At 37.3% G+C, this 15,237-nt stretch overlaps 1 protein-coding gene across 6 annotated transcripts in view; it reads left to right on the forward strand.

The window, feature by feature from the left end:
* The window catches only part of LOC115219756 (vacuolar protein sorting-associated protein 41 homolog), a 181,590-nt gene that overhangs the window by 132,001 nt on the left and 34,352 nt on the right, over positions 1 to 15,237 (forward strand). For all 6 annotated transcript variants that reach the window (XM_036509713.1, XM_029789996.2, XM_029789997.2 and 3 more), the window contains 3 exons: positions 3,833 to 3,967; positions 13,285 to 13,404; positions 14,919 to 14,980. In XM_036509713.1, coding sequence (XP_036365606.1) covers positions 3,833 to 3,967; positions 13,285 to 13,404; positions 14,919 to 14,980 — 317 coding nt within the window. The remainder of the gene's footprint in view (positions 1 to 3,832; positions 3,968 to 13,284; positions 13,405 to 14,918; positions 14,981 to 15,237) is intronic.

The raw sequence follows: 15,237 nt of genomic DNA on the forward strand, positions 1-15,237 counted from the left end.
ATCTAGGACTCTGATCGGGTCAAAGTGTTTTATCAATGTATGTAGCAATCCGAATTCTGTGCACAATTTGCTGCAGTCTGAATGCTCTGCACAATTTGCTGCAGTCTGAATGCTGTGCACAATTTTCTGTAGTCTGAATGCTACACATTTTACTGCAGTCCTACTTGATTCTTTTGTATCCAAGGCTGTAGTAATAACTGTAATAGTGATGACTATTGTTACTGTTTTTGTTTGCCCCAGGTCAACTCAGATTGATCAACAATTTTCCAACTGTGACCATCCATAGTATATCTAAAGATATACTATCTTTTATTGACCTTCACTTTAAGATAAGGGGTTTTGACTTGAAGGAGATTTGGCTGCTATTTGTACCATGTTATGTTATCCTTTAAAAACTGCCTTGTAGGCTCAAAGAGTAATTTAGACATAGTTGGTGTAGGAGGGTGTGGTTCTTCAAGATTTATGACCTTTCTAATTGGATAGTTTAGGTCAAGGAATATTGTGGAGTTAGAAATTTATTGAGAGATAGATCAAGTTGGACTGTTTATAATAAACTTTAGCGTTGTGGGTTGATGAGAAAGATGTTGAGTGTAGAATAAGATGGCAAAGTTGTGAGAGCATCAGAGGAAATGTCTTGCTGTATTTATTCTGGCTTCTTGCCTAAGTTCAAACCCCACAGGAGCAACTGCCTTTCATCCTTCTGTGGCCAATAAATAAAGTACCTGTCTAAGGTAGTGAACTGATTGAATTATGAGTGTCAAGCAAAATGCCTTGTGATATTTGTTTTGTCTCTTGATGTTCTTCAAGTCTTGCCATAGCCTGTATGGGTGGTAAACCTATAGTGTCTGGTATAACAGCACCACCTGACACTTTGGGTGCCTTTAACAGAGTCCACTCTGTTGTAAGTATTTGGGTGAGGCTTCTGGTTTTAGGATACCTGCTACTCTTCTATCAATCTCAGAAACCATGTAAACCATTTTAGACACTACTCTCCCCTTGTAGCTAGGCAATAAAATAAAAAATGGTTCTTAAAGAATTTAATGTAGAGGATTGTTAAATGTCGATAGAGACTAATAAGCTCTTAGAACCATTGATGATTCTTACACAAGCTAGTTCACTCAGCAATTACCATTGCAATTACTGAAAGATCATTCATTGCAATAAATATAGGAGAAATTTAGGATAAAGAAATACATTATAATCACCTATTCAGTCATTGTGGAGAAATAAACATGAAAACAGCAATTATACTAATGATGATGTCTTACATTAGCAGAATCATTTTTATGAGTGGTTATCTAGTCAGTTAAATTAACCCTTTAACTGTAGAAGTCAGATATAGCCACTCAAAATTTCATTACCTTTAACTATTGATAGCAATTTTATATAGGAATCTGTATTTTGTTGAAGAATGTTGTCATGTTTCAAACTATTTTTGTTGGGATTATGTCAAGTTTATTGAGGTAACGGTACTTGCAGAAAATACCAGTTCTATTTCTTGGTAGATATTTAACATCATTACTGGAATAACCATGAAATTTAATTTCACAGTGAAAGGGTTAACTCAAAATATTGTAAGGTTTTTTTTTCTTTTCTGCCACTCCCACTTAGTGAATGACTGATATTGCTTTGATTCTTTCAGCAAGTATAGGAGACAACTCCAGGCTTGTTTCAGTTTTCTTATGACCTCATTAGTAAATCATAAAACTGTGGGAGAATTACCAAATAAATGTTCATGACTGGACACTGGTTGGTATAGAAAAATAAAATTATTTAAGTATTGAATGACTCCTAATGTCATCCATTTGAAAACATAAATGTTAATACAGTTCTGTATTTAAGAGATGAGGAAGTAAATAATGTATAAACGTTAATGTTAACATATTTAATGCAAGGGGCAACAAAAAGCTAACTTGATATCTGCTTGATATAGAATGAAAGCTAAAAAAAGTTCTGCTAATGGCTCAAGGTGGTGGTGGTGGTGGTGGTGGTGGTGGCAGCTTTGTCATTGATTATAATGTAGTAACAATCATCATCATTGTTTCTACAAAAGATTTCTAGCTCCCTAACCTCAACAATCTAAAATGCTTGCAGTCTCAATGAGTTAGTTTCTCTTAATTTTGCAACCAAGATAGAATTTTCAGTGAGATCAAAGTATTCCAAAGTCCTCAAAAGTTGAACATATTAATGTCTAAATATAGAGATCCTCCCACTCTCTCTCTCTCGCGCACACACACATTCACTTTCCAGCACCTTGCTTTCACCTCCACCACCAGTCACCATCATTCAATGATTACCATCTTTTCAGCACTGTATTAATCCACATGAAACAGTCTTTGTCTTGGTAACTACAGCCAGTTGTGTTGCTGGGTGGTTGTGAATGGTGGAAAGAGAGAGAGAGAGTCTTTGTACAACACTGGATAATAGCAAGATCAGCAGTAGCTATAGAGGTGTGGGTAGTGTCTATAGAGATGGTGGCAGCAGTTATTTTGGTCAGAGGTGCGATTGGAAGTTACTGCTGATTACTGCTAATTAGGTGAATATTTCAAGGTGTAATGTTTAAAAGTGGTTAATTATTATAATTAAATTATATTTAAATATTCTGTGCTAGAAGGGCAATATCCGTGACATTATTTCTTCTACAATGACACAGACCAAGAAGTGGATTATGTCTACCACTCAAGGACTCAAAATGCAAAGAACTAGAACAAATGCCGCAATATATCTCATCCAACACTCTAACAATTCCGTCTTCTCTCAACCCCACAAAAGATCAAAAGTGAAGTTGAGTTCAGTAAGATATGAACTCAGAACCAGAACGAAGATCGCAAAGCATTCTATCTACAATACCTAAACTGATATTTGAATGGCAGTATCATGTCTTGACTGTTACCTATGATCATTCTATTGTGATTGCTGCCTGCACTCAGCTTGGCTTAACTGCTGTTTGTGATGATCAGACTGGTCAGTCTTGTCTACAGACTACTCCTGCTGCTAGCTGTTATTAGCCTTGTCTACAGACTGCTTTCTGTGGTCAGCCTTGTCTACAGACTGCTCCAGCTGTTATCTGTGCTCAGCCTTGTCTACAGACTGTTCTTACTGCCGCCTGTGGTTAGCCTTATCTACAGACTGCTATTTGTGGTCAGTCTTGTCTATAGACTGCTCTTACTGCTCTATGGTCAGCCTTATCTACAGACTGTTCTTACTACTGTCTGTGGTCATCCTTGTGTACAGACTGCTCCTACTGCTGTCTGTGGTCAGTCTTGCCTGCAGACTACTCTTACTACTATCTGTGGTTAGCCTTCTCTACACACTGCACCTACAGCTATCAGTGGTCAGCTTTGTCTAACTGATGTTCTTAGTTTGGTTTAATTGCTTCTTGTGGTCAATCTATTTTTTCTAATTTCATCTTAGTCTGACAGGTTGGTCTAACTTTTGTCAGAAGATAAACTGTTTTAACAAACAGATTTTCCTAACCCTTTCAATCCACCAACCTAGAATTTGTGTTGCCTATGATTTTTGTCTGCATCCTATCAGCTCACCATTCCATTATCATGTACTTCTGTTTACCACTGTTATTTGCATACACACTTGGAAGGGGTTCAGGGTTCATAGAATTAAGCCTAGTTTTAAGACCTATTTGTACATATTTAAAGTATTCTAGATATCTGAGACAGACATACAAAGTTTAGTCAAACAGTATCAGAAACAATTTTCTTTAGAATGAAGTTTAGACCATTTTTATAGTATATTAAATGGTGAAGTGTTTGTGTAAAACTGTAATCACTGACTTTCAGTACTTATATCTCTTAATTCTTTATATTTCTTGCAGATCATTATCACTGGTTTATATTCAAGTGAAAATGACCAATCAAAGAATTTTGACCGACCAATCAAAGCAATTGCTCTTGATCCCCAGTTTTCAAAGCCAGGAAGTGGCAAACACTACATTAGTGGTGATGATAAGGTAAGACTGACCATTTTGGACTTGGTTTTTTCAAATCCTCTTCTGTCCCTCATCTAATCCTATCAACATTCTGTCTGTCTGTTCTCTCTTTCTACTTGTGTCCCCTTCCACTGTCTACATCATTTGTCCCCTTCCACTGTCTACATCTTTTGTCTCCTTCAGTGTTCTCTTGTGCCCTGTATGGTCTACCACTTTCCTGCCCTGTTCAGTTGGCATCTCCTTGGTTCTTGTCCATAACTAGTACTGCTACTACTACTAATGCTACTACTACTACTACTACTACCACCATCACTCATATGAACTATTATTCCTACAATGACAGCATTGTAAACAATAACAATGGCAGCAGCCCCAACAACAACAGCAGCAGCAGCAGCATTATCAGCAACAGCAGCAGCTGTAGTAATAACAACAAAAACAGTAACACTAGCTCTAACGACATCAACAGCAGCAGTATTATCAACAACAAAACAGGAGCAGTAGTACTGGCAACAACAGTAACAACACTAACAACATCAATAGCAGCAGTACTAACAACATCAGCAGCAGCAGCACTATCAGCAACAACAACAACAACAACACCACTGTTGGGAAACATAGCAAGGAGGAGATGAGGAGTTGGAGGTCGGAGGGCAGTTGTCTTTTCTATGCCAATCCTTCCCCCTATCAGACACAGGTGTGAAGGGACATGGAATTTCCTCTAGCATATCATATTTGCTAATTAAGACAGGTGTACCTTAATGAGAACTCTTACAACAACACTACAACTTACAATAACAGCACCACCACCACCACCTGTTAAAACTGTACTTCTAACACAAGAAATAATAGTACGTTTGGCTCTTTCATTTATGCAATCTACTTCACAGTCTCTAATAACATCAGTAAGACTGCCTACAATATGCCTAGAAATAGCAGCCAAATATTTTGCCTTCGAGTCAAGCTCTATATGATTACTCAATCTGCTAGAAATAGCTGCCAAATCTGCCTTTAAATGACACCCCACTGTATTTAAAATAGGAATGACACTTTTGGATAATCTAATCCTTGATAGTGCTGTGTCTGAAAATGAGATGATCCCAACTGGAACACCTTTGATCTTTGATCATAAGTCTGCTTGAGCAGAGTGACTATCCTAGCGTTACAACCAATGCAATCTTTAATATAGTCACTACCACCAACACAAGGAGACCTCTGTGTGACCTCTTGAACTGCTAGGAAAAGCGACCAAATTCCCTTAGCTCACACTTACTATCTTAAGTTCAAAGAACACACTGGACAATGCAGCCTTAGATATTATATATATATATATATATATAAGAACACAAATGGTTTGAGGTTTACTACTTCGATTCAATTGGATCCTGCAAATACTTACTTAATTTTTTAAAAATAACCTGAAATTTAATGATGTGCTTCTCAACCTCATGGTTCTAGGTTCAGTCCCACTGTGTCGCATCTTGGATAAGTGTCTTCTATTATAGCCTCAGGTTGACAAAATCCCTGTAAGTGGATTTGGTAGAAGGAAATTGAAACGAAGCCTGTCGTATATATATATATATATATATATATATATATATATATATATATATATATATACACACACACACACGCACACACACACACACGATGGGCTTCTTTTATTAATGTGTATGTGTGGGGGGGTCTGATCACTAAGTATCCAAACTGTTGTTATTGTAACAAAGCTAAAGCATGCAGAGTGAAGCTGCTTGGCACAGATTGACCTTGAACTTCGTTGTGCATGTGCACTGAGTTTTAACATTCTAGCTCACTTTCACTGTTTACAGCAGTGCTTGGAAGGAAGGTGTGTAGCATGTGATCATCATATTGACCATGCTGAGCAGAGAATCTACTTCAAATTTTGCCAAAAGCTTGGCGATACCTGCTCAGAGGCCTATGCAAGGTTTTCAAAAAGTTTTCATCATTGTCAACACAATCAAGATCTTGTACAACTGAAGCCCGGGTGTCTCTTTGGTCAGCTGAAGGCAGTTTAGGTACAAACTTGGCAGACACGCATCTCATACCCAGATCTTCAGTGATAATGGACTGAACTGAACTGTAACTAACCTAATGATGATTTTCCCTTGCAGCTGCATGCACATCTGCAATGCTTTTCTCAGTTTTGCGGGTTGCGGGTCTCCCAGAACATTTGCCAACATCAACATTTTTTCGGCCATCTTGGAAACATCTGAACCATTTGTACACTTGTGCGTAGCTCACACACTCCTCTCCATACACTTTCTGCAACTTTGCATAGGCCTCTGAACAGGTATTGGCATGACAACTTTATCTCTTATGGTCAATATGACGATTACACGCTACACACCATCCTTCAAAGCACTGCTGTAAACAGTGGAAGTGAGCTTAGTGTGCATGGAAAGCAGATTTCAAGGTCAATCTCTGCCAAGTGGCTTCACTCTGTTTGCTTCAGCTTCATCACTATGGCAATAGTTCAGATACTTATTGATCAGACCTCGTATATATATATATATATATATATATATATAATGTGAAATAGAAAGATGAATAATCTTGTAGTAGATTAATCAAAAGTTTAACCGATACCTTAGTAGCAAAAATCACAGCAGTAAACAGCACGGTTGGAGGTACAACCATCTGGCGTTGCAACCGTGCGTTGGTGCGGATAATTGAAATTAAAACATTATTGGTGAATTGAAGAAATGGAGCTGAACGCTGATTGAACAGAAATCGTTTTATTTCATTCTACACGTGTTTCGAAAATATATATATATATAATTCAAATTTACAGAAAGCAAAAGATGAAGACAGGTGAAGGAACAACAAGCAAGTGTATTAGTTTAACGCTCAGGAAGAATATATGTGTGTGTGTCTTTGTGTCTGTGTTTGCCACACCATCACCACTTGACAACCGGTGTTGGTATGTTTACATCCCCATAACTTAACAGATCAGCAAAAGAGACCGATGAAATAAGTACTGGACTTTAAAAAAAAGTCCTGGGGTCAATTTGTTCCACTAAAACCCTTCAAGGGGGTGCTCTAGTATGGCCATGATCAAATGACTGAAACAAGAAAAAGACTAAAACAATATATATATAATAATAAAAAGTGACAAAAGAACAAGACCTAGATATTAGATAAATAGAGGATTATTTATATATGTTATAACTTAGCAGGAGTGGCTGTGTGGTAAGTAGCTTGCTTAACAACCACATAGTTCTGGGTTCAGTCCCACTGCGTGGTACCTTGGGCAAGTGTCTTTTACTATAGCCTTGGGCCGACCAAAGCCTTGTGAGTGGATTTGGTAACAGAAGCTGAAAGAAGCTCATCATATATGTGTGTGTGTGTGTATGTGTTTGTGTGTCCCCCACCCACCAGCATTGCTTGACAACCGGTGCTGGTGTGTTTACGTCCCCATAACTTAGCGGTTCAGCAAAAAGAATCTGATAGAATAAGTACTGGGCTTACGGAGAATAAGTCCTGGGGTCGATATGCTCGACTAAAGGTGGTGCTCCAGCATGACCACAGTCGAATGACTGAAACAAGTAAGAGAATAAAATAAGGAGCTTGCTTCACAACCACATGGTTCTTGGTTTAATCACAGTGCGTGGCACCTGGGGCATATGTCATCTACTATATCCCCAGGCTGAAAGAAGCTCATTATATGTGTGTGAATGTGAATGTACCACTTTGTATATGTCCCACACCTCTGCTTGACAACAGGAATTGGTTTGTTTATGTCCTGGTAACTTAGTAGTTCAGCTAAAGAAACTAATAGAATACCAAACTTTATTAAAAATTAAGTATTGGGGTTGATTTGTTAATATAAACCCTTCAAGGGGATGCCCCAGCACAGCTGCAATCCAATCTTTTACAGACACGAATCAGAGATAAAAGATATATCTATCTATATCTATCTATATATATATGTGTGTGTGTGTGTGTATATATATATATATATATATATAATGATGGTCATGGTTGGAAGGCCAGTGATCATAGGTTTTGCTCAGTTGGGGTTGACCTGGGGCCAAACAATAACCTTACCTTCAACTCCCCCTTCATTTACAAAACTACTTCTACCATCATACATTTATCCGGTGATGGTGATGGTGGTTGTGTGTGTGTGTATGTCTGTGTGTGTCTGTGCGTGCGTGTTTGTAGTGAGAATGGTGAAATAACAGAGGTGCAGAAGGTAGGGATGGAGTTGGGATGTATGTTTGTTTTCAGGCCTGAAGAACTAAATCAATATTGCCTACCTGATGACCAGCTGCTGTGTGGCCAGTGGGGGTGGGAGGGGCAAGGCAGTGGTAATGTGTTGATGTTAGTGCTGATGGTGGGGATGTCTGTTGGTGGTGGTGGTTGTGTTGATGGTGATGGCTGTTGTTGTCAGTATTAGTATTGATGGCAGAAGTCTATTTTCACTCACTATCACATACATACCCTTTCTCTCTCTTTTTCTCTCACTCTCTCATTCATTCATTCACATTGTATCTCACTCTCTCATTCATTCATACTGTATTCCACTCGCTCTATATATGTAGCTTACACCCTCTTTTTCACCCTTTTTCTTACTCTCTTTAACCCTTACCCTTGGACATATTTCATTCTCTCCTTCCTTCTTTTCCTTTCTCTCTATTCCCTCCTCTCTCTCTTTCTCCCTCGTCCCTTATCTTCTTCTTAGCCCTCTCTCTCTTTCTCTCTCTCTCTCACACACACCTGTTTTCTTCCTTATTCTCTCTCTCTCTCTCACCCCATAAATCTATTCAGTATTTCTTTATAGTCCACCATCTCTCGCACCCCTCCTTGCTCAGTTGCTGGGGGGAACTTCAGCCTATCAGCCAATCAGATATCTCAGCTGCTGCTGCTAATCTCGTTGTGGTAGCAGTGGTTGCGGTAATAGTATAGGTGATGGTGTTCATGTTGATGGTATCAGTGATGGTATTGGCAGTAGTGGTGGTGGTGGTGGTGGTGGCGGCAGTTGTGTTGTTGTGATGATGATGATGATGATAGAGGTAGTATTAATCTTGTGATGGTGTGGGAATAGTGGTTAGTTATGGTTGTTGTGATGATGGGAACACAGAAAGTTGCTGCTGCTGCTGTTGCTGTGTAGCCCAGGGTCAGCCCTCATTGGGCAAAACTGTGGTCAACGAAATTCTACTTATGACTATCCTGTGCTTTTACATATATTGATGACGATACTGTCCAATGTGTCCTCCTGTGTATTTTATTTATTTTTTTTTTCATTTTCAAGAACGGTGGTAGGGGTTGACTGGAAGGAATTGTACTTTTCTTTCTAGCAGCTGAAGTGACCACATAGGACCTCCATCTTTGGCCTCAAGAAAGTTGATGTAATAGATGGTGGTGGCACTGTTGGCGGTGGTGACTGCTGCAGCAGCAACAGAAGTGGTTGTGGTGGTGGCAGTGGTATGATGGTGGCTGGTGTGGTAGTGCTGTAGATGGTGTGGGAATGACACTGAGTTACTACAGTGAGTGATGGTGCTGATGATTACAGGTAGTTATTATGGTGGAGGTGGTGGTTGTAGTGGTGATGGTGATGGCACGTGTTACAGTTTTTCATGTTGGTGGTCTTTGGTAGTGGCTAAGTCGCTGGTGATAGTTATTGAACTGGTAGTAGAAATAGTTATTGGTACCAGCAGTGGTTGCAATGATAGTAGAGGTAAGGGTGGTTGTGGTGTTGGCACTGGTAGAGACAGTTACTATACTAGTGGTGGTGATGGTATTGATGTTGGTGATGTTTATTGTAGTAGTGATGATGGTGGTGGTGGTGGTAGTAGTGGTGTCAGTGATGATAGATAGAAATGGTTATTGTACTGGTACCAGTATAACAGTGGTAGCGTGGCTGGTAGTGGAGGTGGTTGGTGTCGGTTTAGTTAGCTGCTGTTTTATTTGAATACTTAGTCATTTTAAAATCAATAGCAGTCAGATTGTTTCTGTTCAGCTTACCATCAACAAAAATTGTAAAGTTAGCACTAACTATCGAATACCTTCCATTGGCTTCTATATTATTACAACACTGCATTGTACACTCCTGACTGCAACAGTGAAACAAGCTAGACAACACTTAGCATTCCAACAACATGCAACATCCTAGTGCATTTGTTTGGGGGAGGGTTTTTTTTCTTTTGTATTCTTTTTTTTTTACTCCCCACTTCTTTCCATTATTTTTTTTTTTTTTATAAATTTATTTTCCCTCTCTCACTACTCCCTTCCTCCCTTTCCACCCACCTCCCACTCCTCATGTCTTCTGTATTCTCCGAGTTGAATCTATTTGCAGTAATCTGTAACGGAATTTTTTTCTTTCCTTTTCTTTTCTTACATTTTCTTGAGAAATTGTCAGTTCCTGGTGTATTTTCTTTTTTTCTCAAGGGATGATTTTTCTATATAGTTTTTTTCATTCTTGTATCTCTCTCTCTCTCTCTCATATATATATATATATATATATATATATATATATATATATACATACTTACATCGCTTCTTTCTCCTTTTTTCTCCTCCCTCACCCTCTCTCTATCTCTCTCCAATGAACAAATTGTATGAGGTATGTATAAAGAGTCTGATGTAAAACAATGTATAATAGATTACTATATAAAGTGTGTGTATGTGTGTAAGAAATGGGACATTGTAATGTGATGGAGTGTGTGCAGTGAATGAAGAGAACTAAAATCTGTGTGTGTGTGCATGTATGTTTTAGAAGTTTTATATTTATTGTATGACAGTGGAACATATGACAGTGTATGTTGAGAAGTATGAAGGATGTGTGTGTGTCAAAATTTGATATTACTGTATAGTTATGAAACTGGAATGGTGTGTTTAAAAGAATACATAAGAAGTTTCTAAAGTTAGTGATCTATGATCATTGAATGTAGGGATAGGACTGTATAAGTTGTGTTCTACTATGTAAGATGTGTATATGGTAATAAAAATATGGATAGTGAGTATCAAGGACTATATGTGTTGTGTTTATTAAGTATGATGCATGTATGCAACACTGTGAAACATGCTCAGTGAATAGAGAAGAACGTGCTAAGCTGGCAAGTTGGATATAAAACATAAACTTAGAAGAATAGCTGATTTCTAGGTTGAGAAAGTAATTGAGAAGTAAAGGTATTGGCTGCTGTGTGCAGAAGAGATTGCTCCTGGGAAATAGGTCTGTCATGTTGATGGGTGATGTATTTAAAGGTAAAGAAGTGTTGGAAAGTACATAGGATAGAGAAAGAGAGAGAGAGAGAACAAATTTCAGCCACAGAGCAATAGTGGTCTAACATTGGTTGCTCAAGTTTTAGCCACAGAGCAATAGCAGTGCCAAAACTGGCCACTCAGTTGGCCAAAGAATAATACTTGGTACTTCTTTAAATGTTTTGTCCAACGCATGCCAGCTTGAGAAAAGCAGTTGTAAAAACGATGACATATATATATATTATCATCATTGTTATATATATATATGTGTGTGTGTGTGTATGTATATTTAATTCATGCCACCCAAGACACACCAAAACAAACATCCCCTTCAACCTTGCAAGAAGGATATGCACAATAGTGTCAGAACAAAATACCAGAGACTTTAGACTGCAAGAACTCAATAACACCCAAATTGACAGACACTACCCAGTTCAACTCATAGAGGATGGAATCAGACGTGCAATACAAATCGACATAGAAACCTTAAGAAAAGTTCAACACAGCAAAAAATACTGCCGTATATATATACATACAACCCCAGAAACAAAGAAGCCCTCACCATCATCACCCAAAATTTACCAATACTACATAAGGACCCCAAATTAAAGGAAGTTTTACACATACATAAAATCATTAAAAGCCACAAACAACCAAAATCACTGAAAAAGATCCTCACAAAGGCAAAATTATTTTCTAAACTAATGGATGCAAAAGTGAAAAAATGTGGTTGACCAAATTGTGCAACATGCTCAAACCTTTTAGAAGGATCAGAATTCCTTTTCAAAGAGGGACAAAAATTCAAAATCAAATCTGACTTTACTTGTGCTTCAGAAATCCTGACTTATGTTATAAGATGCTTGGGCTTCCACCAAAACTACATGGGGTTCATGGGATTATTGCTCAGATGCAGATGCACTCTGCATCAACAGCAGATTGCATTCCCAGAATACAGAATGATACCCTTTAGTGAACATTTTGAGAAATGCGCAAAGCAATTGCTACCACAGTTTGTTACCTTCCATTCTATCAATGTGCCATTGGAACACGAACACAAGTTAGATTAAATAAGAAAACCTTCTTCATTGAAAAATATAAGCCATTTCTAGCATTTTTAAATAAGGAAACTCACCTCATTGAAAAGAATATAAAGCAAAATCTAACCACTTGTAACATTCTATTCTTTCTAAACCAAATCATATTAAATTAATAAAACCTAGTCATTCCCAACATTTTTGTTGATTATCTCCCTTATACCGGAAAAAATCCCTGATTACCTTCCCCTGTCTGGAACTCCATATTTCACAATGTAGCAAAGACATGACATGATATAGGTAAAGAAATTTTTGAAAAGAAAATACAAAACCGGTTATTTCTCCAAAAACAGTGTTACTATACACAAAAATTTTATAACATTTTTCTAACATAACGATTTAAATATATTCTTTAACTATATAACACAAGCATTCTGTAGTTTTTTTCTCTCTTTTTTTGTCTTTTATACATCCAACCACATGCTTTCACATACCAACTCTCTTACCTATATATATATATAATATACATGTATGTGTGATGTTTTGCAAACAACTTGCATATGCAAGTGCTACCAGTCGAAAGCTCTGCATACCAGAAGCCAAAAAGTGTATGGAGTCATAAGGAGAGAATGTGTGCTATTTAGGGGCCTACCTCTCGACAGCACCATTGCGCACTGGCCCCCTCACCAATATGAGGCCCCTCTTGCTAGATCAACTAGTTATCAAATAAAGCTCAATATTCTTCTAGCCATTGCTCACTGTCTTTTTGTAACCAAATCCAGTGGCTAGCCTTTTCCACTGTAGTTTGAATATCGGTCATGGTGGTATTGACTTTACGATGAGTTAGGCCTAATGATAACAACAGTCACCTCACACTGTGTCTAATAAATCCTCTGCATCTGACTTTGATTGGAAAATGCTCCGCTTTCCAGCCTGCGTCTTCACCTTCCTTGAGGAAGTTTACATAACGGTCAATCTTTTGAGCCCAAGTGGTGTGCATGTTATCTTTATGAGGAACCATTAACTTGACTAGATTCACCACTTTCTTTCTTTCACACCACAGTATTTTAATTTTTTCAGCTTGTTCTTGGAGAAAAGAATTTCCTTGGTCGCTACAAGAACTACGTTTTACATAAGGGAGAAGGTCCAATCCGAAACATTAAATGGAAATCTTTTCTCATAGCCTGGGCCAATGATAAGGTAAGTGGAATTTTGGAAGACATTTGATTTATATGCTGTAGTTATGTTTGCTTAAGAAGGATGCTCTGAATTCATGTGGTTTTGGGTTCAGTCCCTCTGCACAGCATCTTGGATAAGTGCTTATCAATGCTATGTGAGGGAATTTGGTTAAATAGAAATTACTGCAAGCCAATTGTCCCATTATGTATGTATGTGTGTGTGTGTGTGTGAATATACATACATACATGTAAAAATGTAAACAAACATTTTTGCTTTGTAAGAGTAATTTACCCAGTATTTCTACTGTTCTAACGGCAATTTTGCGTTAAAAAAAATCATCTGATTTGTATCACACATACACACACACATATGAAATAATTCTTTTTTAAAATGATAAAACTCAATGCAGATGAAGCATATAAATATTCTATTAAAATTTCTTTAGATAGAAATAGTCAAAGGCTGCCTATGGAACCAGAACCCCCATCTTCACATCTTTGCAAAAGGATTTGTAACCCAATTTTTACATGCTCTTATTTATAGCTTTATCTGCTTCAGGTTTCATTGTTCCAAAGAAAAATTATTTCACATTCTCTTGTAGTTCCTAATTTCTTATAGCGGATATATATATTTATATATATATATATATAAAACATACAAGGAGTTTTCATCAGGGCAACTCAAACATATAGGTATGCGTTCTGCATGCTCAAATTGGTATGCCACTTAAATTCTGGTTTGACCTGCAGTAGATGTGATTTTGTGATTGCCATTCTAAACAGATAGAAGTGGCTTCTCCTTGAGCCAATAGGTATATATTAAAGCAAAAAAGAAAAGGCAAACAGTTTGGCAAGACTTGACAAGGACATTTAATTTAGCTACATAATAAAAGGTTTAGATAGTCTCTAACAGCTTATTCTAGAATATCCCAGCTATTGGAACATCATATCGAACAAGGACTCCATAGACTGAGAAAAGTGTCGTCAGAGAGAGATAGGTTAAACATAGTAATGGTGAAAGAATATTCCTCATCAATGATAATTATTGTGATTCATTATGTCCAGAAAGGGAGAAGAAATCAAATTAAAACATATTCATTAGGTAAATTCATGAACAGAAAGAATGGCTTGATAGTAATCCCTGGCCCTAAAAGGGGCGGGATGATCACCCCTGGAGTACATTTAGTAAGGATTGATCTTCTGTTAAATAGCAACACCAGCCCTTTAAAGCCTAAGGAAATTTTCAAATGTTACAAAACAGATCTATCCAACCCACACTAGAATGATTAAAGAACAGTATAAACAGCGATTGATGGTTTTAAACATACAATTGGCTGGTGGGAGTGGGGGTGATTATTGAGAGAGTGAATGAATGGGTGAAAGTTGGGAGAATGGTGGGTTGATGGTATGGAGAATGAGGAAGAAGAGGAGGAGGAGGATTAAGATAAAGAATCTGGGGACCCCTCTACTTCTCCCTTTGCACTATTAAAGAAAATAAACATATGTTTATCTTTGTGTTTTTCTTTTCCTCCTCAGGGTGTGAAAATCTATGACATGAGTCTAGAGTGCCGCATAACCAACATTCCAAAAGATCATAGGTAAATCTTTACAATTGATTATTATTGTTGTTATTCTTATTATTATCATTATTATTTTTAGTATTATTAGTATTATTGTTCTTGTTTGTTTTTGATGTTATTTTTAAATGATTAAAAAATAAAAAGTGCTTTATATGTGTGTATATATATATATATATATATATATATATATATATATATATATTTTTTAAAAATCGATGTTAATTAAAATGCAGAGATTTATCAAACAAAATTAAAACATAAATGAAATGAAGAAT

This window comes from Octopus sinensis, linkage group LG15, assembly GCF_006345805.1.
Source record: "Octopus sinensis linkage group LG15, ASM634580v1, whole genome shotgun sequence".
Classification (NCBI taxonomy): Eukaryota; Metazoa; Mollusca; class Cephalopoda; order Octopoda; family Octopodidae; genus Octopus; species Octopus sinensis.